The 27,281-nt window shown below is 44.9% G+C and overlaps 1 protein-coding gene across 1 annotated transcript; it reads right to left on the bottom strand.

Annotated features, from left to right (window-relative positions):
* Nucleotides 1-429: 429 nt before the first annotated feature.
* Nucleotides 430-27,281, bottom strand: FCMR (Fc mu receptor). The gene is made up of 9 exons (XM_073320050.1): nucleotides 26,919-27,281; nucleotides 24,449-25,301; nucleotides 23,651-23,860; nucleotides 18,517-18,849; nucleotides 18,149-18,253; nucleotides 9,774-9,981; nucleotides 9,475-9,593; nucleotides 8,388-8,549; nucleotides 430-1,218 (listed from the first exon to the last, which is right to left on the bottom strand). The coding sequence occupies exons 3-9, from the start codon at nucleotides 23,772-23,774 to the stop codon at nucleotides 1,172-1,174; spliced, it is 1,098 nt and encodes a 365-aa protein (XP_073176151.1). The 5' UTR covers nucleotides 23,775-23,860; nucleotides 24,449-25,301; nucleotides 26,919-27,281; the 3' UTR covers nucleotides 430-1,171.

Raw genomic sequence — 27,281 nt, 5'->3', positions numbered from 1 at the left:
GGTCACAGTGAAGTAGCCTGGGATGATACCTTCTGCCTGGACCGTAGCAGTATAAGCTCCCCAACCCCACCACACTAGTAGGGTATACACGGAGGGACTTCTCTAGGGCTGTGATAGTAGTTTAGGGTGTGAATCTAATTTCACTTATACTGCTATAAATTAAATGTGAGACACGCTGAATGAGGTAATATCTTCTATTGGACCAATTTCTGCTGGTAGAAGGTAGAAGGTACAAGCTACACAGAGTTCTTCTTTAGACCTGGGGAAGGAAGCGGAGTGTTGGAACTGAATATAAATTGGGACAGATTGTTAAGCAGAAAGGGTAACACATTGGAATTAAACATAACTTCACTAATATCAATGGATTTACATCAGTGTTAAATTGGGATCAGGCCTGTAGTCTCAATAACAATAAGCAGTCACCTAAGATTTTCTCCAAAACATTTTTATTTATTTCAATGAAAAACATGTATAAAGTATTTGGAAAGGGGGGGACCCCAAAAACCAACCCTCTGTTTTCCAGCCAGTTTCATAGATGATCAGAAATTTTGCACCAAAAATGCAGTTGATGAAACATGAGAAAATTTGCAAAACAATTCTCCTTTTTCTGGGCACTGGATTACCAACTATATTCACCTAGTTCAAGCCAACAATAAAGATGAAGTTTAACACTATCTCAAAATGTCAATGAGCTTATAGGGTGAAATCCATTCTTGTGCAATGAGCAAACCTAGGCAACACTTCAGTCTATTAACCTAATTTGAGGATTTAAATGGTGCTTAGGTCCTGCACTGGCCCTCTGCATAGGAGAAATCTTCAGCCATAGTCAATAAATATTGAGGGGGAAAGTTTACCTCTGCTTATAATTGTTTGCCTCAACCTGCATGTTTTGGCAACCATCTGTACAGACCAAGATCTGCAGCGCAAATTAGAAAAATCACATTTAAACAACCACAGCACATCCATTGTACCTTTGTAAACTCAGCACGAGCACGCTGTGTGGAGAAAGCATACAGACCAGCTTCTGCAGGGCAGTGTGGTTACAGAGCATCAAAGTAATGCTTTGATATGTAGGGTTCAGGTGCCGATTGGAGGCGGCTTTGTGTGGGCCTCAAGTCCTTCCTCAGCTGTGCCTGGTGATCCATGCACAAATGTGCAGTCACAGCAGCTCTTATAAGTCAACTCTGCAGTGATATGAGTCATGCAGCACATGAGAACCTAGGAAAAAATCATAGACAGTAGGTGGTAATGAGAGAAGTGTCTTTTTATAAAACATTAAATCTAGCCGTGGGTCTAAGGTGGTGTGAGGCAGGGAAGGATACTATGCGTGCCTACTCATCTCCGTCACGACTAGATGTAGTGGGACAGATTCTCAGCCTTTTGTACGGCAGACTCCTATAAGCCGGGAAGGGTTATACCAGTAAAGTTGCCTTATGTTGAAATAACTGCCCACAAAAGGGATTGCATGGACAGAAGGGAGTGTGAGGGGAAGTACTGAGATTCAGCAGGGGAGGGAGTGCTCCCGGATGGGCAGGAGGATCCCAGGGGTTCCTCCCTGCTCCCTGGCTTGATCCCAGGTGCCAAGGTACCTGCTCCCGATCCTTTGGCACCCACGACCTTCTTCCCAGCCCAGTCCCAGGTGCCACGGCAGCTGCTCCAGCCCTGCCAAATCCTACTCTCTGCTCCACAGCTTATTCCTGGGCCCAAGGCAGCTGCTCCAGCCCCTCTGGGTCCTGCTCTGGGTGTGAGTTTAGGCAGGAATGGCTCCCTGCCAGGTTCCACTGCCCCTGAGAGGAGTCACAGAGGTAAAACTATTTTGGCCAAAAAAAAAAAATCACACCTCTCGTCAATGTAGTGATGCCATAAAACGTGTAAGTGTAGCACAGGCTATCGTGACTGAGGAACCCAGGCAGAGATGGCCACTGACACATTTTAAAAGGCATTACTAGGGAGCTCAACCGCTTACTGCCATGTGTGCCTTTGAAAATCTTCCTCACAAAATCCCAGTGACAGCCAGTGACACCAGTGTGCCTAAGTGACCTAGACGCTTCTGAAAACCTGCCTCCAGAGTCGATGGAGCCTGAGGCTTATTCCCTAGCTGTTGTTTTTTTTAAAGTGGTCTAAGAGCACCGAGACAACTTTGTACTGCAGTGGGAACACAATCTAATGAGTTAATCTGAAGCAACTCTTGGCTCTCAGTAAAGATTCCTGGCACTTGTGTGCCTTGGCGGCTGGAAACACGTAATCAGCAGGAGCATAATGTTTATACAGCATGCTTCAACAGTAGAGGTCAAAGCACTTTGCAAACGAGGTCACTCCTTATCCCTGTTTTACAGCTGGGGCAACCGAGGCACAGAGTGGGGAAGTGCCTTGCCCACGGTCACCCAGTAGACTAGTGAGAGAGCTGGGAATAGAACAGAGGTCTCCTGTATCCCAGCCCCAGTGTTCTAACCCATAGGCAACATTGCCTCCCTTCCAAGATGATGTGACTATTACAGGGTTTTGCAAACCTGGCAAAATCCACTGACTGTCTGAATAGCCAAGCCTGCAAAGAAAAAGAAAAAAGGACGACACAAATTACAACTCCCCGTGCGAATTTAACTGCATTTTTCCAGCTTCCCTTCAATTTTCAGAAAAGACAGGTCTCTCACCTGTCTCACCAATGCTTAAAAAGCCTCCTTGAACATCCAGTTATCTGGCACCTTCTGTCAATTATTGCCAGCAAAAAAGGCTGAGTCGTGTACATTATGCAAGTGCTGTGCATTTCCCAAATGAAAGCATTTCCTGCTGTGTCTTCTCATAGCATCACTATGAACATGTAACCAGCTTGACTGGGACAAAAGAATAGGGTGTGTAATATAGAGGCTGGCCTGTTGAGTCGGGACTATAATACTCCTTCCTGTAAACTAACACTGGAAATACCCATGGTCACAATCTTTATGTTGGGTTTCAGCGTAGCAGCTGTGTTCATCTGTATCCGCAAAAAGAAAAGCAGTACTTGTGGCACCTTAGAGACTAACAAATCTTTATGTTAATCATTATCTATCCGTGCCACTATGTCGATCAGAGCTAACGTACCACTCCTATACTTATGAGTCGGTTATATTAATTGAGTTCATTACAATTTTCTAGTTTCGCTATTTAATAGTTTACCACACACGGGGGCCTATTTCGGTCATTCCCAGGGGCTATATGAAGAGGATGACATTTAAAAAGAGAAACTGAGTCTGGGTATCAGGAAAATGGCCTCACTGTGAGATCAATTAGGTAGTGGAATACCCTAAGAAAAGATAACATTCTTGTCATTAGGGACATTTCAACAAGACTAGAAAAATTCTTTAAAAATGTACTCTGTGCTAGCCAATAAGCCTACTGTGCCAGGACTAGATAACCAAGCTATCCCTAATTTCCATGATACAGATCTGTGCCTCAGTTTCCCCATTGAATTCCCTTGTAACGTGCATTGAGAGCTACAGATGAAAAGCCCTCTGTAAGGGCTAGGTATTATTATGTTATTACTACTACTGTTTATACCCACTCAGACATTGCTCTGATTAGCGCCTCAGAAATGGCAGCATTATAAAGGTTAAACCTGTCAGACAAAAATAAATTGTCAGCTAAGTCACATGTCTTGCAAATTACTTCCTAGTGTTGCAGTTTATTGCATAAACTGAACTCACCACTGGGCAGCCATATCTCATGCCAAAATTATCTCTCTCTTTTTGTTGTTGTTGTTGATGACTGGTGAACTTTTCTCTAGAAGAGGATAATGGAACTAGTCATCCCCTAGAGAGGAAGGAGGTATGAGCATGAACCTGTCTTCCCTTCTGTTACTGCCAAGAGATGAGCTTTTGTTATATCTTAGAGATGTGGGGCAGATTACACCTCGATGGCTGGTGAGGGGAAGGCGAGTTGGAATTACTAATGGGTAGTTTGCAGTAATGAAGGAAAGAAAGTGCCCTTTGAGGGTTTTTGTCTCTCTGTTTCTCCCTCTCTTGAACCCTCTCCATGGGCCTGAAATACAGATTAACCATAACAACTCAACAAGAGGGAATGTATGTGATGGTTAGTGCCTGGAACAAAAGATCTACAATAACAGCCTGTCTCTCCAGCCCCTTCATGCCTGGTATAGGACGAGCCAGGGTAATGGGAAGCAGTTCTAGGCCTTGATACCCAGAGAAATATGCTTTCTCCAGGCCAGGCAGCCCTGCAGAACACAGCCACAGGGCTGCCTTCTGAGGACCCCATTGTAAGCCCTATTGTAGGGGACATGCTGAGGGCCGGAGGGGTATGTTGCAGTGGGAGATTTGGGGCAGTGCTGCAGCCCATTAAGGCAGCCCAGGGAGGTTGCTGTAACCTAGACAGGCCTCTCCAGCCCTCAGAGCAGCCTGGGAAGGTACTAAAGCTGCCAAAAACTTCCCAAGCCCCATTTCCCTCTGGCCTGTGAGTTCTGTGCTGTGCTTCTTAGAGACACAGCACCAAATCTCACCCCTAGATTCTATTCTGAACGCTGCCATTGATCTCTGTGGGATCTTGGGCAAATCATTTCGCCTCTCTGTGCTCCCGTTTCTCCAGTTGTAAAAAGGGGCGAATAACATGCCCTGAGAAGGGAGCCTAATGTAACTGGCTTTTATAAAGCACTGGGTCCTGGCTATATGAATGCAAAGTGTTATTGTTTATCCCCTTTATTAAGCAGACATGCCCTCAGAAGGCATCCTCAGGAGTTAATAATTGTCTGCTGCAGGTGGACGTAATCTTCACAGCAATATTAAAAGGTTTAATAGGTGTGGATTTAAGTTACATGTACTGTTGGGTGAACCCCGAAAGGTTGGCAGATTCCATTTGGATAAGTGTCCAAACCTTTTGGGTCTGAAAATCAGGGCTAGAAATCTCACAAGAATCTCATGCCGTATTTCAGCTCTTCCATTTCTGCTTCCAGTTGGAATCAGTGCAGAGGCAGGAAAGGACGTGACCATTAAAGGGAGAGGTGTGGGGGGAATAAAATTAACCCAACTTTTTCAACTTATTGTTAATTTAGCATTGTTGGATCAAATTCACCTGTAGTGTAACTTCAATGGAGTTACATCAGGGATGGATTGGGCCCAAAGTATGAAAAATGTAATATACACTTTAGCTAACAAGAGGCTGGACATAATCAATCAGATGAGCTGTATTTTTAGCCCAGTGAGTGGTTTGTTAAATTGAGTCCCAGTTAATAGGAGATCTGGGGTCAAATCCAGAGCCAGTATAAGTGGCTATAACTTCATTGAAATCAATGGAGTTTCACTTGATTAAGCCAGGACTCTGTTCTCTGTGAATTTGCTGTCTGATTCACCATGCAAAGTCCCATAATGCATGGCAACTTCTGTAGCTCTAATCTCCATCTCCCTGGATGGAATGGAATAGCGGCTGCAGTGATAGCAGACTGCAGTGTCCTTCATTCCAACCTCTTTTATGTGTGGAAAGGATTGCCGGGTTCCTGACATCTCTGCAGCTTCTGAGCAGCGCGATGAAATATCATTCTCAGCTAAAGGAGCAGTGTGGGTGATGCAATGCAGAAACTGCTGCATGCCTTCTTGGAAAAGCTTCAGACAAGGGGATGGCTTTGATGAGAGGCCAAAACATCTGGATAGCATCAGGAACTGACAGCTCAGGTAATTGTGGATGATACTATCAGCCTTATCATACTTCAGAGAGAAATTCCTACTGAGAGGAGAGGGAGTGGTAGAGGTAGAGAGAGAGAAAGGCAGGCCTTAAAATAGACTCCTTATCTATTTGTACACCTCCTACAGTGTCCGTGTTACTGCTTTCTTGTGGTGGGTGGGTCAGTCATGGGAAATGGCTTGGTGATCTAAGCTCAGCTACCTAATAACTGGATTTCCTAGCAGCCCACGCTTATAGTTCTTTCGTGCTAGTTCTCAGCTCAAGTATGAGGCTCACTACTGAAGTCCTGCTGAACAAAGCAACCATGTAGTAAGCAGCAACTTCCTATAACGGCTCAGAGTTGGGATTCCAACCTGACTGCTGACACATTTCACTCTATTTCCCTTTTCACCCCCACCAGCAGCTCTTTCAGTCAACATGAACACCCAAGGTTTTTAGTTTGGGCCATCAGCACAGGGTTGTCTCATCCAGCTTGCTGCAGCAATAGGGTCACATCAGGAATGTTTTCAGTATTTGATGGTCTCAGGGCTGGCCTTATGGGTGAGCACTGTGGTCAGGGGAATGCCATGGTCAAAAAGCAAGGAGTGAGGCAGGCCTGGGGTGCAAAGCTGCAGAAGGGAGCTTGGAGCAATGTGTGAGGGGAGGCAGTGGGGCCTGAGGCCAATGGGTAGGGGGTCAGGGGCACCAAAATACAAGTTTGACCTGGTGCCATTTTCCCTAAGGCTGGCCCTGGAGGGTCCCTTGCTCACGCATGTCTAGCCTTCGCACACAAGCCCCAGCTGGTGCAGAGCAAGTCTGCCCAGTTCTACAGTAGTGTGCCACTTGGAACACATTAGCCCAGCTCTACAAAGGCTTCACTGGCTTCCTGTGTGTTTCCAACTGCTGTAATTGATCTATGCAGATGGTTTGCCGACCTAACACCCTGCCTCCCTGTGCGTCATCCAGCACTAAGATCTGAAATTCTCAGTGGTGGGTCCTGGAATTTGTTCCTTCTGTTGATCAGACAGAGCCTGAGTTTGCTGGCCATCAGAGCCTGATGCAAGGCGTATCTGTTTGATTAGGGCTTCACCTAAGAAAGGAAGTGATTAGATAATGTAAGAAGGAGTGGAAATCAGTCTGGGTCTGTATCTGCTAGCTAACAGTGTATACATGTCCCTCCTAAATTAATTTAAGATCAACAACTTGGGCTGCAGTAGCCTATTGGTTAATGCTCTGCCCTAACATGTAGGAGACCGGGCTTCATTTCCCAGGATTACCCCATAGAGGCCATTTGGGTTTGAGTCTGTTGCAGAGGCGGATCCTGTGTCCTAACTGTTCGTGCTCTGCACGGTTACACTGCCTGGGTAAGCTGGGTAAGGTATCTAGCCCTTTATAGCCTATCTCAGGGGTCTCAAACTTCATTGCACCGTGACCCCCTTCTGACAAAAAAAATTACTACACGACCCCAAGAGTGGGGACCAAAGCCTGAGCCCCGCCACCCCAGGATGGGGGAGGGACACCCGAGCCCCACCATCCAGGGCAGGGGTGGGGGGCCAAAACCCAAAGATTCAGTGGGGGGAGGTGGGAAGCCTGTAACCTGAGCCGCGCCACCCAGTGCTGAAGTACTCGGGCTTTGGCCCCGGACGGTGGGGCTCAGGCTGTGGCTTGGGCTTCAGCCCCAGGTCCCAGCAAGTCTAATGTCAGCTCTGGCGACTCCATTAAAACAGGGTCATGACCCACTTTGGGGTCCCGACCCACAGTTTGAGAACCGCTGGATCTGGATGTTCCTGCAGTCTGTATAAACACATTGGTATTACTTGACTTGCCACTTTCCCTTTCCTTAGCACGGCACTGATGCTTGTTTGTCCAGCTGCGCAACTTTGCTTCAGCAATTTTTGTAAATCCACCCCCGTGCCCCCGGCATCCCCCTGTAGCCAACAAAAAGCAGGGAAGGAAAGGAGCAAGACAGGATCACAAGGCTCATGCTGAACCTGGGAGCATCTTGCACTGTAGCCAAGTGCATTACTACCACAGTGGAGGTGCGTGTTACATCAGCCAAAGGGAATGGGATTGTCAGGGGTGTCTGAGGACAGTTCCGTAACCATATCCCGAAAGCTCTCAGCCCACACACCCATCAGCCCGTGGTGCATGTAACATGAGTAACGTTAGACAGTGCGGCCAAGTCTGCTTTCAGCATGATAAGGGTAAAGCTGGGCCGTGTAGGAGACGGAGCTTTCTTGGGAACTGGTCCAATACTGTGGAATAAACTCCTCCGGGAACTAAGGGCCATCACAAACCTCATCCCTTTTCACTCCAGGTGCAAAGTGCGTTTCTTTTACTTTGCTTTCTCTAACGTAAATTTACAGCAATCTGTATATTTAAAAACAAACAAACTTAAAACCCTACCAAGACAAGACCCTGCACTGCATATGCTTCTCCCCCTGGGGAGAGGACGACAGAACAAACAACAGGTGACAGATGTTGGTCGTGATGTTTAATGCACTACTGGGAGGCACTCAGATGCATTAGCCCATATGAGAACCTGCATAGAATAGAATAGAATAGTTGCACTGGTAAAAATGCAAAGTAACTCAAGGGACTTCAGTGGGTTTACACTAACATTGTACTGTTGTAAATGAGAATAGAATCTTGCCCTCTGACATGAGTGAGCACCTGCTGTAGATTGGAAAGACCATAGGTGGAGAACAATTAATTAGAGATTGAATAGTTGTGGGTGAACTTACCATTCCTGTCAGCTCCCTCGAGCCTGCGGGGTAACACGCTGTAGATATTTTCCATTGGAATGTGCCCTTGGCCACGTTCGAGCGCGCTCAACCTCAGATTTATTCCATAGCTTTCACTGGAAGCTGCTTCTCCAAAACATCCAGACATGTAGATTGTAATACCTATAAACCAATGGCAGTCAGCCAGTCTAAAGACGAAATACATTTAGCCTTCGTGATTTGCTATTGTCACCCTGACATAAACTAATGGCTGGATTTTGAGAGTCCTGAGCACATGCACCTCCCACCAGTGGAAATGTGCCGTGTTGGCACCTATGTAAATCAGACTCTAAAGCAGTTATACTGTTGGTATAACTTCTACAGCAACTTACAGCCAAAGACTCTGTTCACCAGACTTCACAAAATGGATGACCAGTTGCTTACACTGTCTTCACTGAAACGCAGCCCCCTCTTGGATGGAAGGCAGGCGTATAGCCACATAACACAACAATTCAGGTGAGCAAATGAAGTAGGTTAAGTAAACGAAAAATCGTGAATTGAAATTGTAGGGCAATTTTATGCAGGCAGAATGTAATTAGTCAAATTGGAATTTGGCCAGGACATGGCAACTAACACTCAGTCATCAGATATGGATGTTCACAACGTAGGTTTTATGTTTCATCTGAAATTGTTTTATTGCCTATCTAGCTGTTTGGTTTGTTTGGTTTTTTTTCTAGAAATGAAGCCAGCTGACTGGGTAATTTTTCCCTTGATGTGATAGGTGCAAATGTGATAGGTGTGGTACAAGAACCAAAATAAAATAGAATAAAATATTTGTGCAAATATCAGCTATTTTCACGAGTATTCGTGAATTTGATCCATGTTACGGTTTTGCTTTTGCAGCTACTTGCAGTTTTCATCGTGAAAAATAAAAACATTATTTTCTGCAAGAGGCAAGGAATTATGTGAATTTATCCAAAGCAGAAATCAATCCTTTTCAAAGAGAAATTATAGTTCTCCAACTGTGGAAACTGTCTTGTCCTTTCTTTTTACCACAGAGTGGCAGGTACCACAGACTGGTATAAGAAGTATGTGACCTTTCTCTTACCTTTCTTCCCTCGTAGCTGTTTTCTAACAATTATCATAGAAGCCACAAGCAGCAGCATCATCAGGATAATTGGTATCAGGATTTGAAAGACATCATTCCCATAACTGCTTCTCAAGAGGCTGGAAAATAATGAGTCAAAGGGGGAAGTGGTTTCACTGCCAGTTCTGACATGCAGATCCACTCCTCACACAAACAGCTTGGTTGACCCGGCAGTATTTGTAAGCTTGAGAGGAAATGAAATGATCTAGGGGAGAGTTCATGCTGGAAAATCCCTGAGGGGGAAAGTTTGTGGAACTCACCGATTTGTATGCCTGGGCTTTGCATAGCTGATTGTCCTGGAACTCTTTGGAATCCCTTTTGTTATACTTCCAGTCTCTGCAAAGGTAACAATGCTGCCAGTGACGGCTGCAGGCATGATTATTGTACCTTCAGGGAATTTGATGCCAGGCGCAGCATAGGAGGTATATTTTGCCCATGTTCCATTAGTCATCTGTGGTTGTATGACTCCTGGGGGAAAGCATATTAAAATGAACTGTTGCTACATTTCCCATTCTTGAACACGTGTAACTTTTCCAATAAAGCAAGTTTCATAGTCAAAACTAGGGATGAGTACGAGGAGCAAATGCTGATCTCACACGTATATTAACCTGGAGACACTCCATTGACTTCAGTGGAGTTACGTGGATTTACACCAATATGAGTGAGACCCAAACTTGGCGTGGGCTTTTTGTTTTCTAAATCGTAAAGCTCTTGAGCAATATTCTGCTCTCATTTCCTCATACTGTATTCGGTAGGTGGACATAACTGAGGTTAGGAGTTAGCCTTTCTTTGGCCTTGAGGATCAAAGATGCTAATTGTAAGACTAGAGCTAGTCACTATCTTTGAAGGATATTACTGATGATCCATGACAAATAGACATTTGCTGCAAAAAATCTAGATTCTAGAACATAGTGGACATGGTTCTGCTCTCATATAATAATAATTAATCATTCATCATTAATTAATAATATAATAGGCTGAAACCTGGCTGGGAGAGAATATATGGACAGACACAATGACCTTGCCAAGTGTCTGCATTGGAGCCTCTGTGGCAAGTGCAGATTTAAACACCCTATGCAATATTATGACCACCAAGTTGAAAACCCTCTCGAGAATTAAGAGGCTAAAATTTTATGGACTCAGGCCATTGGCACAGACAGAACAGAGCAGGCAAACGGGCTGAACATAGGTGGTGTAGAAAAGAAGACCAATAAGGCGATGATAATTAATATGGTCATACCAACAAAAAAGCATAGAAAAAGAAACAAGAGAAGATAGCGAGGTTTGAAGAACTTTCCCACGAAGTGGAATGATTATGGGAAACTAGAACAAAGACAGTCCCAGAGATTATTGGAGCGCTCGGAGCAATCGCTAAGGGTATGCATGAGCAGCTCAGGAATATGTTAGGAGTGCAATATATCCTGATCAGTGACCTCCAGAAGTCAGTGCTCTTAGGTACTGTGAAAATTTTAAGGCGAGTCACAGGAGAACCAGTGCATCTGAGCACCTAAAATGCAGGAATTCTGCGGAGCGTTTAACAAAGCTCCTGACTATTCAAGCCAACAGAGTCAGTTTGTGGTCAGGATTTATGATGACTCCTGGGGATAAATTGTAGACAGCAGCTTTCCCTTTTTAAGCTTAAAGATCTTTTATGTTTTGAAGGTTGTTTAAAAACCCCCACCATCCCCATTGTTAATATGGAGGGATAATTAATAATAATAATTAACATACTTACCTCTCATTAAAAATATATGTTCTTTAGAGCTGAGAACATGTTACAAAAGAAGTCAATGTTATTATCCCCATTTTACAGCTGGGGAGGTTGAGATACGGATGAAGTGACTTGTCCAAAGTCACCCAGTAAGCGAGTGGTGGAGCTGGGAAAAGAACCAGAGGGGCAGATCTACAGCTGGCATAACTGATCATGCACCAGCTGAAGACCTGCCTCAGGTTTCCCAAGCCCCAATCCAATGCCCTATTCATTAGGCCACACTGCCTCTCCCTTACACCCACTGTACACAGATATGACTCTGTTGCCGGCACCCAGTGCCGAGAGGCAAAACAACAGCGGGGGTTCGTTACCTGGTGTGTTTTACTTAATAATCACAACGGGGTGGAGAAGCAGAAAAGTTTATTTGCAGCTGCAAACAAGGTACAGGGAGAATAGAATCTCAAATCCTGCACATCAGAGCAGGTCATTACACACACTTTTTTATTCCTTAATGCTACTGCACTACACATCAGCCGATTAAAACTTTACACAAATACTCTGCCTTCTTTATATGCCTTCCTTATATGGGTTACAACAATGTTTATTTTTTGCAACCGTTAACAAGCATTTTTAGCAACTTAAACAACCAGCACATTTTGTCTGGCCTTGTAACAATCTCCTATTATTTTAACTTGGCGTCAGCAAACTTCACACTATGAGGCATTATCTGCGGCTGCAACATTGTTTTAAGAGCAAAAGAGCTTCCTCAAACCAGCCAGGCCTGAATTCTATTAAGGGGGGTTGAGAAGAAGCCCTTAGGCCTTCAGCAGAGAGATTTCCTAGACCCTTATGGCCTTTCATCCCCTCAACTGAACTAGTGGCCATGCCCTGGGGTCTCCAACAATTCCCTCTTTTGAGAATACTTATTTTTATTGCTTGAGTTTTTTTATTTTTATTTATTTACTAGCGGGCTATGCATAAAATTAAAATTTTTAAAACTATGCAAAATAAGCATTTTTATACAGGACCACATATAACACAGTAAACATAACATGATTAATACAGGGGAAAAAAACTTAAATAATAGGCTAAAGAACTTACTTAGCCACGGGGAAAGGCCCCAACTAGAAAGTAGAGAGCCTAGCCAATTTTTTTTAGCTTGTCGATGAATGCCCTTTATCAGCTGCTCTAGGCATTGTAAACTAGCTTTTATGGATGGCCTTGCATTTGTTATATTAAAGCAACACATGCCTGCAAACTTTTGGCATAGGTGACCATGGCGTAGAAGCAAATAGTTTACAGCCAGCCTGTTTTGTAGCATACCCTGAGGTATTTTTTTTAACTTATGTGAGAGTTGGGCCAGGACAGTTGAGGTTAAATTAATGGCCTTTGCCACCGTGCAGACAAGGTGCTTTATTGCGTGATAATTATGCATCACAAGCCCAGGAATATTAACTAAGGAAAAGGCCAGAGCTGCTGCCTTAGTTTTTGAGAATAAGGTTTTTTGAGAACGACGTTGCGTTTACTGCACTTTGGGCTAGTGCCAGCCAGGTATTTACGGGTACAATGCCTGAAACAGCAGTACCAGTTGGGCCAAGAGAGGGAATAAAATATACTTTTCCATCTATTTTTTTGCCTTTTTGGCGGGCTGCTGTTTAAATAGTAAGTTTAGTTTAAGATTTTTAGTGGAGGGGGCTGAATGCACGGTTTAGTTTTTAGCCTGGGGGGGCGTGGGGGTTGACACCGCTTTCAGCCGGGTATAATGAATTTAATTTTTGTGTTTTTTGACTTTTGCTGCCGTGTGGGAGACCAGCAGGACGGTATAGGGTTTTTTTTACTTTTTTTGGAGGGGCTCGTCTTTCCAGGTACGTACGAGCACTGAATTACCAGGCTGCAGGGAGTGGATGGGTGAGTTTAAGGATAGAGGCTGGGAATTTTTAGTATACCTGTGGAGAGACAAAAGAACAGCAGACAGAGAACACATATACTGAGACAGAAATTTAGTTCTTAATTTTTTTTTTTTTTTTGACACAACCGGTGTACTATTTATAGGCCATGCCCTTTTAAACATAATTTTAAAGGGACTGAGCTTTAATTTATTTTTTTGGGAGAGCACGGATGCGGAGCAGAACTAGGGGCAGGGCATCAGGCCACCGTAGGGAGGCCTTTTGGCATACTTTTGAGAGATGTTGCTTAAGGGTTTGATTGGTTTGCTTTACTACCCCACTGGCTTGCGGTTTTTAGGGTGTATGGAGTTTTTAGGGAATTTGTAAGGCATTTGCGATGCTTTGGATGATTTTTGATGTGAAGTGTGTTTTATTGTTAGATTTTATTTACTGGGGAAGTTTAAAGTGAGGAATAATCTCCTTAACAAACTTGAGAGCCACGGTTTTGGCAGTGCAATTGTGACATGGAAAGGCTTTTGGCCATTTGCTGAATTTATTTACTATGACAAGGAGATACTTGAACGCTTGGGTTCAGGGAAACTTAGTAAAGTTTATTTGCCACACCCGTCCGGGGCCTGGAGTGGGTTCCAGGGTCGCTGGTGGTACTGGGTGTTTTGGTTGGGGGTTATTTTTTTGACAAACTAGGCATTTTGCCTGTACCTGGGCAGCCAGGGGTTTGAGTTTGGAGGTTATGAAGTACTTTTTTATTAGTTGGATAAGTGCCTTTCTGCCAGCATGAGTGGTTTGATGTAATTTTTGTAATACTGGCAGAATTAGGCCCTTTGGTAAGAGGACTTTTTTTTTTTTAGGGAATGAAGCTATTCCTCCTTTTTTCTGGAGACTAAGTTTGTTAGCTAGCTGTTTTGTTTTTTAGAATACTGAGGGGTTGGGAGCTTTTTTACTGATGGGATAAGGGGCATGCATATAGGTGTTTTTAGTTTGAGGGGACATTAGGGTGGCAGCATGCTTTGCTTTTTTATTTGCCCTGGCATTATCCCTGGTTATATTTTGATTTTTTTTTTTTGATGGGCCATATAGTGTGCCACTGCCACTTTTAAAGGGAGCTGCCGTTAGAAGCCGGAGAATTTGGGGCCCGTACTTAACTGGAGAGCCTTGGGCTGTCAGCATTTTTTTTTTGTTCTTACAGGCCAGCATGAGCATGAAGCACACTAAAAGCACATTTGGAATTAGTGAAAATATTGACTTGGTTTTTTTTTAGGCAGTTCGAGTGCACGGGTTAGGGCCACTAGCTCAGCCAATTGGGTGGCAGAGGTTTTAGCGGGCAAACTTTTAGCTTTTACGGTGTTATTGAGGGTTATGATAGCATAACTTGCCTTTTTTTGTTTATTTATTACTATGCTGCTACTATTAGTGTATCACTTATAATTTGCATTTGGGAGGGGCACATTTTTTAAGTTTGGGCAGCTAGAATATTGGGCATTTATGATTTTTAAACAGTTATGTTTTTGTTTTTTAGTTTTTGGTAAGAGGGTGGCAGGGTTAAGGGATGGACAAGGCTGCAGCGTGACCTCAGGGTTTTTTAAGAGCTTTGCTTGGTATCTTTGCCTGTGTCTTTTGTTATAGTGAGGGAGTTTGCTACTGGCAACTGAAGGGGTTGATTTATAGCAGTTTGTGCCACTTTAGAGTTTACTAAAAAATCTATTTTTTTATTTTTTACCCGCATTTTTACTCAGGGTTCCAGGGGTAGGATGATTTGGTTTTTTTGACACCCCTATTTTTGTTTTTTTATTGCTATTATAGAGGTACCCCTCCTTTTTTTTTTGTTTGGGCACTTATTTTTTTAGTGTTTTTTTTGCTGATACAGGGCACACTGATTGCGCCCCAGTTGTTCTTTTTTGTGGGCCTGGACGTTTGCGTCCACGGCCCCCTTTTTTTTTGTTTGTTTGTTTTTGGTGCCTGCCTGCACCGCCGCTACTATTAATTTTACTTTTTTTTTTTTTTACTTTTTTTTAAACTATATACTTGATTTGTTGTTTTTAAAATTTGTGCCATGGTTATACTTATTAAATTTTTTTTTGTAGCTTTTTTTTAATGTCAGGGGCTGCCCTGCTTGTAAATATTTTTTTAATAATTGCTTTAGTTTGCGGATTATTAGGATTTGCATTGGTATACTGTTGGATTGTGTTTTGAATGCGCTGTAAAAAGGCTTTAGGGCTTTTTTTGGAGTTTTGCGCTACTTTATATGGTTTAGTTTAATTATTCCGTCTGACAGCTGCATGACGGAGTCCATACAGTAGCAGCTTTTTATAGGAGGTAAGGTGGGTTATAGCCTGATTGTTATTTGGGTTTTATTTAGGATTTTTTTTATAGGAACTTGATTATTTGGGATCGGGATATTGTTACGGTTTTGGTTATATTGCTTTTTTGCTTTTTTTTTTGCTTTAGCTTTGACCTGTTTTTGTTTAACCTTAGTTAATAATGTTTGCAGAAGGACATTACAATTATCCCAGTCTGGCTTGTAGCTGCTAAGACATTTTTTAAAAACCGATACAAACTTGCTTGGGTTGGTAGAAAATTCTCCAGCCTGTGCTTTGAAAGCGGCCAGGTCTATAGGATTAAAAGGTGCATGAGTATAGACCTGCATAGTAAGAGCAGCTTGTTCTTTCTATTGCATTACGGGCGATTTTAGTTTTGGTAAGTAACAGGTATAGTTCAGCAGATGGAGCTTGAACCTTACTATGAGCTTTACTAGGAATTTTATTTTGAGCCTCGCTCTGTGTGGGTGTAAGGGCCGAAGGAGCCTCACTCTGTGTGGGTGTAAGGGCCAAAGAGACACCGGATCTGCCATTACATTTGGGGTGGGGGTCCGGGGACTGACATTAATTGCTACCAGGCCAATCGGGGTTAAATTACAGCATTGTAAAATATTAGTACAAGACCACAAGGTTATAAACAAGTAAGCATACGAATGCTTATTTTACTTTTTTGTTTGCTGACAGAACAGGAGTAACTGGAGGATTGTATTATGATTTAATGATTTTTTGGGAGGCCACTGTTTTTGGTTTTTTAATTGGTACTGAGGCCAGTTAACTATACAAAATTGCTTTAATTTACCCTTAGTTATTGGATTTGATTTAAATACCTTTTAATTTACTAAAATACACTTTAGGGGCATGCACCTACCTCCTACCCCCCGTGCTTTGTTTCTGTCCCATATCTACAGGGTAACTTTGGGCGTTTTTAGGTTTTAACAGAGCATACAATTTGGATTTTAAAAGGTTTTTACCTTATTTAAGGGACCGGTTCCCCACCGTTGCCTGCAGCTGCTTTTTTACTATGTGAGTGCGTTGCACCATTGTGCCCTTCAGGGTTGATTAAACTGCGTCTCCTCCGCGCCCCCCGATGAACTTACCGGTGCGCGCTGGGCGTCGGTTGTTGCTGCAATCCTTGACCTCCAGAATGGATTTGGGCAAGGCTAAATTGCAGCCTTGTTGCCCACCCAAAAACGCCAAAAGCTGTTGCCGGCACCCAGTGCCGAGAGGCAAAACAACAGCAGGGGTTTGTTACCCGGTGTGTTTTACTTAATAATCACAACGGGGTGGAGAAGCAGAAAAGTTTATTTGCAGCTGCAAACAAGGTACAGGGAGAATAGAATTTTAAATCCTGCACATCAGAGCAGGTCATTACACACACTTTTATATTTCTTAATGCTACTGCACTACACATCAGCCAATTAAAACTTTGCACAAATACTTTGCCTTCCTTATATGGGTTACAACAATGTTTATTTCCTGCAACCTCTAACAAGCATTTCTAGCAACTTAAACAACCAGCACATCCTGCCTGGCCTTGTAACTATCTCCTATTATTTTTAACTTGGCGTCAGCAAACCTCACACTATAAGGCATTATCTGCGGCTGCAACATTGTTTTAAGAGCAAAAGAGCTTACTCAAACCAGCCAGGCCTGAATTCTATTAAGGGGGGTTAAGAAGAAGCCCTTAGGCCTTCAGCAGGGAGACTTCCTCAACCCTTATGGCGTTCCATCCCCTTGACTTAACTAGTGGCCATGCCCTGGGGTCTCTAACAACTCCACTGATTTTGATGCAGTCACTCCATACTCCCGTCTAACCGAAAGCCAAATCAAGACTCACGCTGAATATAACCATTATAGCACAGCCAGGTCCATACTGTCCTAGTTCTGGCAATACAAGCCAACAGCCCCAGGGAAAGGAATGGAGGAAACAAGCCCCACTCCTAAAAGGGAAGGCAAAAAGAACGAGAAGAAGGGATGTGTGTCACACAACGTTGTCTGACCTTCGTGCCTGTGCACTCACCCATGGGAAGATCTAACGCCCTAGTAACTAAGATCCAGGAGCCTGGTTTTCTGAGTATATTAGCAGTGGCAGCTGCCACGTGTTTATAAGTATAGTCAGAGAGAGTAACAAAAAATGACAACAACTTGTTGAGTCCTCAGAGGCTTAATCTTGATGGGAACATTCAAAAATAAATGCCTCGATATTTAGGATTTGTTGATGATTTTCTTTTCGAGAGGAAAGACAATCTCACAGGGAAATCAGTGGACTGGGGCTCAGGAGATTTGAGTCTGCCACAGACTTCCTGTGTGAGCATGGGCAAGTCACTTAGACTACCTTGGGACTCAGATCCCCATCTGTCAAGTAGGGAGGATACTTCTACCTCACCGGGAGGCTGTGAGGATAAAAACCATTGACAAGTGTGAGGGGCTCTGATACCACAATGATGAGGGGGAAGCAGATAAATTCCTAGATTAGACAGATAATTATACAGTAGTGAATCTAGTGCTGGTGAAAGGTGCCCTGAAAGCTTCCAAACACTCGCAGCCCAGGCAGCTATGGCATACAATTCCCACGTGCATCACCATATTAGTGTGAACTTGAGAGACCTCCCGCACCCTAAGGGAGAGATGGGGACCAGTTAGTGCCAATTCCCTTCCCTTGCCTCCCGTGGGGCTACAGAGAGGGATGCAGCAAACCTCACCTTCAGTGTCAGGGCCTTTGCTGCCAGACTCTTCTGATACCACAATAGGTCTCTCATGTCCCAGGGTTTCAGCAGACAACATGCCCGTTCTGGGTGGAGCGCTCCCTGCGTGGAACAGAACCAGATGTGTTCTAGAGCACATTCTAAAAAGTCACGATCCAATTTTCATTACTAAAGCTAGACTGTAAGAGGTACTGCCCAGAGTGGTGGTGTGTCACCAGTGACGCTCACATCGCCTCCGTGGCACTGTGTCGGCAATGATACTGTACAGAGTGACACTGGATTAGCAGTGACACCATACTGTCAGAGTGATACTGCACGGCAGAGGGAGATATACTGTACAGAGTGACTGTGGAGTGATCCCGTACCATTGGAAACCTCCAGCTCCACTTGGAGGGTCCTTCCACTGCCTCTGTCGTTTTGATTTCCTGTCCCACACGTGTACAGCCCAGCGTCCTCCTCTTCCAGCCTTGTGATTGTAATTTGAAATATTCCTTCCCGAGGCCCCTCAGTGATGGATATTCTATTCCTGTAATTCTCATTGATGTATGGAGAGGTGGAGACGATGGTGACACAGATCCCTGTCTTGAGCTCCCTGCACCAGAATTTTCGCCTGGAAATGTCCTTCGCGGGACACTTTATAGTGATGGATCCTCCAACCTCACCAGTCACTTGAATGCGTCGTCTTGCTGCACTTGAAACTGATGACACAGAGAAAGAAGTCACAGGGCCTGAGTCACATTTATGCTAAAGGGGCGTCACACCAAGGCCCTGTCTTCACTACCCAAAAAGGTGGGTCCTGACCATATGATGCTAAAGGGGCGTCACACCAAGGCCCTGTCTTCACTACCCAAAAAGGTGGGTCCTGACCATATGATAACTCTCACAAGGTAAAATATGAGTGAAGACAAGGCCTTAGGCCCCTTTATAGAATCATAGATGTGTAGGACTGGAGGGACCTCAATAGGTCAGCTAGTCCAGTCCCCTGTGCTCAAGGCAGGGCTACAGAATAACCAGACCATTCCTGACAGGTGTTTGTCCAATAGCTGTTCTTAAAAACCTCCAATGACAGAGACTCTACAACAGTGGTGGGCAACCTGCAGCCCGTCAGGGTAATCTGCTGGCAGGGCCGTGAGACTGTTTACATTTTTCAGAGTAGCAGCTGTGTTAGTCTGTATTCGCAAAAAGAAAAGGAGTACTTGTGGCACCTTAGAGAATAACCAATTTATTTGAGCATAAGCTTCCGTGAGCTACAGCTCACTTCATCGGATGCATTCAGTAAAAAATACAGTGAGGAGATTTATATACACACAGAACATGAAAAAATGGGTGTTATCATACACACTGTAAGGAGAGTGATCACTTAAGATGAGCAAACACCAGCAGGAGAGCTGGGGGGGGGGGGACCTTTTGTAGTGATAATCAAGATGGGCCATTTCCAGCAGTTAACAAGAACGTCTGAGGAACAGTGGGGGGGAAGGAGGGGAATAAACATGGGGAAATAGTTTTACTTTGTGTAATGACTCATCCACTCCCAGTCTCTATTCAAGCCTAAGTTAATTGTATCCAGTTTGCAAATGAATTCCAATTCAGCAGTCTCTCCTTGGAGTCTGTTTTTGAAGTCTTTTTGTTGTAATATTGCGACTTTTAGGTCAGAGATCGAGTGACCAGAGAGATTGAAGTGTTCTCCGACTGGTTTATGAATGTTATAATTCTTGACATCTGATTTGTGTCCATTTGTTCTTTTACGTAGAGACTGTCCAGTTTGACCAAATATACAAGGCAAAGGGGCATTGCTGGCACATGATGGCATATATCACATTGGTAGATGTGCAGGTGAACGAGCCTCTGATCGTGTGGCTGATGTGATTAGCCCCTATGATGGTGTCCCCTGAATAGATATGTGGACACAGTTGGCAACGGGCTTTGTTGCAAGGATAGGTGCCTGGGTTAGTGGTTCTGTGGTGTGGTGTGTGGTTGCTAGTGAGTATTTGCTTCAGGTTCGGGGGCTGTCTGTAGGCAAGGACTGGGTTGTCTCCCAAGATTTGTGAGAGTCATGGGTCGTCCTTCAGGATAGGTCATAGATCCTTGATGATGTGTTGGAGAGGTTTTAGTTGGGGGCTGAAGGTGATGGCTAGTGGCGTTCTGTTATTTTCTTTGTTGGGCCTGTCCTGAGTAGGTGACTTCTGGGTACCAACTAAAACCTCTCCAATGCATCATTCCCCCTCCCACCTCCTGCTCTCCTTAAGTGGTAATTGGTATTAGCTCATCTTAAGTGATCACTCTCCTTACAGTGTGTATGATAACACCCATTTTTTCATGTTGTGTGTGTATATAAATCTCCTCACTGTATTTTCCACTGAATGCATCCGATGAAGTGAGCTGTAGCTCACGAAAGCTTATGCTCAAATAAATTGGTTAGTCTCTAAGGTGCCACAAGTACTCCTTTTCTTTTTGTTTCTTCGTCTGCAGGCATGGCCACCCGCAGCTCCCAGTGGCTGCGGTTCACAGCATTCTCTTGATCAACATTATATGTCTCTGAGGGTATGTCTACACTACGAAATTAGGTCGAATTTATAGAAGTCGTTTTTTAGAAACCGTTTCTACATAGTCAATTGTGTGTGTCCCCACACAAAACGCTCTAAGTGCATTAACTCGGCGGAGTGCTTCCACAGTACCGAGGCTAGCGTCGACTTCCGGAGTGTTGCACTGTGGGTGGCTATCCCACAGTTCCCACAGTCTCCGCCGCCCATTGGAATTCTGGGTTGAGATCCCAATGCCTGATGGGGCAAAAACCATTGTCGCGGGTGGTTCTGGGTACATGTTGTCAGGCTTTCCCTCTCTCCCTCTGTGAAAGCAAGGGCAGACAATCGTTTCACGCCTTTTTTCCTGAGTTACCTGTGCAGATGCCATACCACGGCAAGCATGGAGCCTGCTCAGCTCACTGTCACCGTATGTCTCCTGGGTGCTGGCAGACGCGGTACTGCATTGCTACACAGCAGCAGCAATCCATTGCCTTGTGGCAGCACGGTGTAATAGGCCTGAAAACCATCATCATCGTGTCCGAGGTGCTCCTGGCCGCCTCGGTAGGGTCGTTCAGGAGCGCCTGGGCAGACATGGACGCAGGGACTAAATTAGGAGTGACTTGACCAGGTCATTCTCTTTAGTTCTGCAGGCAGTCCTATTGTACCATCTCCTGCCGAGCAGCCAGGAGATGTGGATAGCTTGCAATCCTACTGCACCGTCTGCTGCCAGCCAAAGATGTAAAAGATAAATCGAGTGGATCAAAACAAGAAATAGACCAGATTTGTTTTGTATTCATTTGCTCCCCACTCCCTCCATCTGTGAAATCAACGGCCGACAATCATTTTGGTGAGGTCTGTCAGGGGCACCTTGAAAACTTTAATGGAGACTCAATCCTGCCTGAAATACCAGACGCAGGGATAGCTTAGTGGGTCGAGCATTGGCCTGCTAAACCCAGGGTTTTGAGTTCAATCCTTGAGGGAGCCATTCTGTGTGACAGTTGTTTTTGTTTCTCCTTGATGTAAAGCCACCCCCTTTGTTGATTTGAATTCCCTGTAAGCCAACCCTGTAAGCCATGTCGTCAGTCGCTCCTCCCTCCATCAGAGCAACTGCAGACAATCATTCTGTGCCTTTTTTCTGTGCGGATGCCATACCACGGCAAGCATGGAGCCCGCTCAGATCACTTTGGCAATTAGGAGCACATTAAACACCATGTGCATTATCCAGCAGTATATGCAGCACCAAAACCTGGCAAAGTGAAACCAGGCGAGTAGGCGACGTCAGCATGGTGACGAGAGTGATGAGGACATGGACGCAGACTTCTCTCAAAGCACGGGCCCTGGCAATGTGGGCATCATGGTGCTAATGGGGCAGGTTCATGCAGTGGAACACCGATTCTGGGCCCAGGAAACAAGCACAGAGTGGTGGGACCACATAGTGTTGCATCTCTGGGACAATTCCCAGTGGCTGCAAAACTTTTGCTTGCGTAAGGGCTCTTTCTTGGAACTTTGACTTACTTTCCCCTGCCCTGAAGCGCATGTATACCAAGATGAGAGCAACCCTCACAGTTGAGAAGTGAGTGGCAATAGCCCTGTGGAAGCTTGCAATGCCAGACAGCTACCAGTCAGTCAGGAATCAATTTGGAGTGGACAAATCTACTGTGGGGGCTGCTGTGATGCAAGTAGCCAACACAATCAAAGATTTGCTGATATCAAGGGTAGTGACCCTGGGAAATGTGCAGGTCATAGTGGATGGCTTTGCTGCAATGCGATTCCCTAACTGTGATGGGGCCATAGACGGAACCCATATTCCTATCTTGGCACCGGAGCACCAAGCCGGCGAGTACATAAACCACAAGAGGTACTTTTCAATAGTGCTGCAAGCACTGGTGGATCACAAGGGACGTTTCACCAACATCAACGTAGGATGGCCGGGAAAGGTACATGACGCTCGCATCTTCAGGAACTCTGGTCTGTTTCAAAAGCTGCAGGAAGGGACTTTATTCCCAGACCAGAAAATAACCGTTGGGGATGTTGAAATGGCTATAGTTATCCTTGGGGACCCAGCCTACCCCTTAATGCCATGGCTCATGAAGCCGTACACAGGTAGCCTGGACAGTAGTCAGGAGCTGTTCAACTACAGGCTGAGCAAGTGCAGAATGGTGGTAGAATGTGCATTTGGACGTTTAAAAGCACGCTGGCGCAGTTTACTGACTCGGTTAGACCTCAGCGAAACCAATATTCCCACTGTTATTACTGCTTGCTGTGTGCTCCACAATCTCTGTGAAAGTAAGCGGGAGACATTTATGGCGGGGTGGGAGGTTGAGGCAAATCACCTAGCTGCTGGTTACGCGCAGCCAGACACCAGGGCAGTTAGAAGAGCACAGGAGGGCATGGTACGCATCGGAGAAGCTTTGAAAACCAGTTTCATGACTGGCCAGGCTACGGTGTGAAAGTTCTGTTTGTTTCTCCTTGATGGAAACCCCCTCCCCCGTCCCTTGGTTCACTCTACTTCCCTGTAAGCTAACCACCCTTCCCTCCTCCCTTCAATCACCGCTTGCAGAGACAATAAAGTCATTGTTGCTTCACATTCATGCATTCTTTATTAATTCATCACACAAATAGGGGGATAACTGCCAAGGTTGCCCGGGAGGGGTGGTGGAAGAGGGAAGGACAAGGCCACACAGCACTTTAAAAGTTTAAAACTTTAAAACTTATTGAATGCCAGCCTTCTGTTGCTTGGGCAATCCTCTGGGGTGGAGTGGCTGGGTGGCCGGAGTCCCCCCCACCGCTTTGGAACTTGGGGAGGAGGGCGGTTGGTTACACAGGGGCTGTAGTGGCGGTCTGTGCTCCAGCTGCCTTTCCTGCAGCTCAACCATATGCTGGAGCATATTAATTTGATTCTCCAGCAGCCTCAACACTGAATCCTGCCTCCTCTCATCACACTGCCACCACCTGTCAGCTTCAGCCCGCCACTTCCTCTCTTCAGCCTGCCACCTCTCGTCCCGATCATTTTGTGCTTTTCTGCACTCTGACATTGTCTGCCGCCATGCATTTGTCTGTGCTCTGTCAGTGTGGGAGGACAGCATGAGCTCAGAGAACATTTCATCGCGTGTGTGTTTTGTTCACCTTCTAATCTTCACTAGCCTCTGGGAAGGAGAAGATCCTGTGATCCTTGAAACACATGCAGCTGGTGGAGGGGAAAAAAAGGGACAGTGGTATTTAAAAAGACACATTTTATAGAACAATGGGTACACTCTTTCATGGTAAACCTTGCTGTTAACATTACATACATAGCACATGTGCTTTCGTTCCAAGGTCTCATTTTGCCTCCCCCCACCACGTGACTACCCCCTCAACCCTCCCCCCCTCCCCGTGGCTAACAGCGGGGAACATTCCTGTTCAGCCACAGGCAAACAGCCCAGCAGGAAAGGGCACCTCTGACTGTCCCCTTAAGAAAAGCACCCTATTTCAATCAGGTGACCATGAATGATATCACTTTCCTGAGGATAACACAGAGAGATAAAGAACGGATGTTGCTTGAATGCCAGCAAATATATACTGCAATACTTTGTTCTACAATGATTCCCGAGTGCGTGCTACTGGCCTGGAGTGGTAAAGTGTCCTACCATGGTGGACGGAATAAGGCTACCTTCCCCAGAAAACTTTTGCAAAGGCTTATGGAGTACATCCAGGAGAGCCGCGAATGCCAGGGCAAATCAATCATTAAACATGCTTGCTTTTGAACCATGTATACTATTTTAAAAGGTACACTCACCAGAGGTCCCTTCTGCAGCTGGTGGGTCCAGGAGGCAGCCTTAGGTGGGTTCAGGGGGTACTGGCTCCAGGTCCAGGGTGAGAAACAGTTCCTGGCCGTCGGGAAAACTGGTTTCTCTGCTTGCTTGCTGTGAGCTATCTACAACCTCATCATCATCTTCTTCCAAACCCTGCTTCCGTGTTGGCTCCATCTCCTTTGAAGGAGTCAAACAACATGGCTGGGGCAGTGGTGGCTGAACCCCCTAAAATGGCATGCAGCTCATCATAGAAGCAGCATGTTTGGGGCTCTGACCTGGAGAGGCCATTTGCCTCTCTGGTTTTCTGGTAGGCTTGCCTCAGCTCCTTAAGTTTCACGCGGCACTGCTTCAGGTCCCTGTTATGGCCTTTGTCCTTCATGCCCTGGGAGATTTTGACAAATGTTTTAGCATTTCAAAAACTGGAACGGAGTTCTGATAGCACGGATTCCTCTCCCCATACAGCAATCAGATCCCGTACCTCCTGTTCGGTCCATGCTGGACCTCTTTTGCAATTCTGGGACTCCATCATGGTCACCTCAGCTGATGAGCTCTGCATGGTCACCTCTGCTGATGAGCTCTGCACTCACCTGCAGCTTGCCACGCTGGCCAAACAGGAAATTGAAATTCAAAAGTTCGTGGGCCTTTTCCTGTCTCCCTGGCCAGTGCATCTGAGTTGAGAGTGCTGTCCAGAGCGGTCACAGTGGAGCACTCTGGGGTAGCTCCCGGAGGCCAATACCATCTAATTGCATCCACAGTACCCCAAATTTGACCTGGCAAGGCGATTTCAGCGCTAATACCCTTGTCGGGGGTAGAGTAAGGAAATCAATTTTAAGAGCCCTTTAAGTAAAAAAAAAAAAAAAAAAAGGGCTTCATCGTGTGGACAGGTGCAGGGTTAAATCAATTTAGCGTTGCTAAATTCAACCTCAACTCCTAGTGTAGACCAGGGCTGAATGGGTAGGGTCCTGATCCTTCCACCCTGTTTGTCACTGCAGCATCTGAGTTCCACTAGGGCACTTGTTTGAATTCTCCTTGTATTTAAACTTGAAGGTTCCCAACTCTGGAATTCAATCCCCCTCTAGTGTAACAGTGCCCCAGGTCTGTTGACCTTCAGCATATAACACTGTGTCCTCCTGTTAGATGTTTGCCTGAGGGAGGGTGGATCTGAATGGGCAGGAATTGTTTTCTGGTTTGGTAATGCCCTTTTCTGTTGGCTTTTTGGGAGTAAAGGCTGATTTTCTGGAGCACAAAGTCCCAACAACTCTAATTGAAGTGCATGAAAGCTGAGGGAAGATCAGGCTCCATGTTTTTATTGCAAGCCATTCGTGTGCCCTGAGCTAAGTAAGGGATGGCACAGTTTATAAATCAATCAGTAATTCAATAAAGTAAAACATCAGGTTATGGGCAGTGTTCCCCATCCATCTATCTGTGCTGTAATCCCTTGCTGTGATCTATTTTCCTGGGCCTAGCTTGATAAAAATAGCAGGATAAATTCCACACATTACCACAGTGTGGAAGCTAATGGCTTGCTAACCACAAAACAACATGTTTTATGAGTTTCAGAGTAACAGCCATGTTAGTCTATATTCGCAAGAAGAAAAGGAGTACTTGTGACACCTTAGAGACTAACCAATTTATTTGACCATAAGCTTTCGTGAGCTACAGCTCACTTGCATCCGATGAAGTGAGCTGTAGCTCACGAAAGCTTACGTTCTAGGAGTGCTTATGATTATGCACAAAATCCAGCAATCTCTGATGCAGTATGGGAAAGAGTTGCTTCCAGATGGAAATCTTGATTGCAATATGAGTTTTGCTTGAGTAACGATGGCTGGCTGGACTTGACCCTATGGGTCAAATCCTGGCTCCTTTGAAGTCAATACTAAAACTCTCATTGACTTCAGTGGATTCAGGATTTCACCCCTATATCTTTAACATCCTGGATCCAGTTTACAAACATTGAGTTCATTTGAAAGCTTTTATGTGCCCAGTATCCCAATTTAGCTAACATTAAGTTAATGTTGTGTGCCCAATTAACTAACTTAGGTTTGTAAATCACTATGCATTAGAAACAAGGCTCACGTGAACAAGGCTCACGTCTCTAAAATAAAAATGTTCTTTTGTTCTGCAAAATTAAAGCATCTCAAGCTATTCAGTGTTCTTGGAAAGCCACAGAAATATTTCATGGTCCAGTGTCGAACAATTCCTGACATTTCAGACTTAACCAACTGCCAGACCCTTAATTTCCCCCCCACGAAAAAGAAATGTACAAAGTTTTTAAAATCACATTGGATGTTTTTGGAGGGTAAAAACCCTCTGCAATTTATGATAAAAGCAAACAGGCCCAGTAAACTGTTTAACTGTAGATGACCCAAGTCTAAAAACAAAGCTCAAAGGCATCTTCTTTTTTCTTACCTGCTATTTCCCTGACACACTTTTTAAATCTATACAACCCCTTACCTTGCAGCAAGAAAAGTAACGTCCTGATGAACTCCATCTTCTCCCTTAGTAAAACAGGAGAGTGCACGCTCCGTGATGGCTGCTTGCTTCCTGTGGCACGTATTTCCAGTAACAGAAAGGAGTAAAGCAACAAAAAGAACTCGCTATGCTTGAGGTTCTCTATCAGTTCCTTTCTCTCTCTACAAATGGTATGCAGCCTTTTATAGGAGGCTTCAAAACATATTGGACCAAATTCATCCCAGGCGTAACCTTGTTGTGAGGTTGCACCTGGACTGAATTATTTTCTTTCTTTATTTAGATTTATGTCTTATGTGAACCCCACATCAAAGAGCACTCCGCCCCCACCATCCAAAGCTCTGGGTG

The sequence above is a fragment of the Lepidochelys kempii genome, chromosome 21, assembly GCF_965140265.1.
Source record: "Lepidochelys kempii isolate rLepKem1 chromosome 21, rLepKem1.hap2, whole genome shotgun sequence".
Taxonomy (NCBI): Eukaryota; Metazoa; Chordata; order Testudines; family Cheloniidae; genus Lepidochelys; species Lepidochelys kempii.
The sequence above is the reverse complement of the archived record's forward strand: the minus strand, read 5'-3'. Positions and strand labels throughout refer to the sequence as shown.

Bases quoted from the DNA above. Each gene is read 5' to 3' on its own strand.
- FCMR (XM_073320050.1), bottom strand. From the start codon at position 23,774: ATGTTCTCTGAGCTCATGCTGTCCTCCCACACTGACAGAGCACAGACA. The intron at 9,594-9,773 runs GTGAGTTCCACA...ATTATTTTCCAG, and splicing joins AAGCCCAGGCATACAAATCG to CCTCTTGAGAAGCAGTTATG. The intron at 1,219-8,387 runs GTAAGTTCACCC...ATTTTTTCCTAG, and splicing joins CGAGGGAGCTGACAGGAATG to GTTCTCATGTGCTGCATGAC.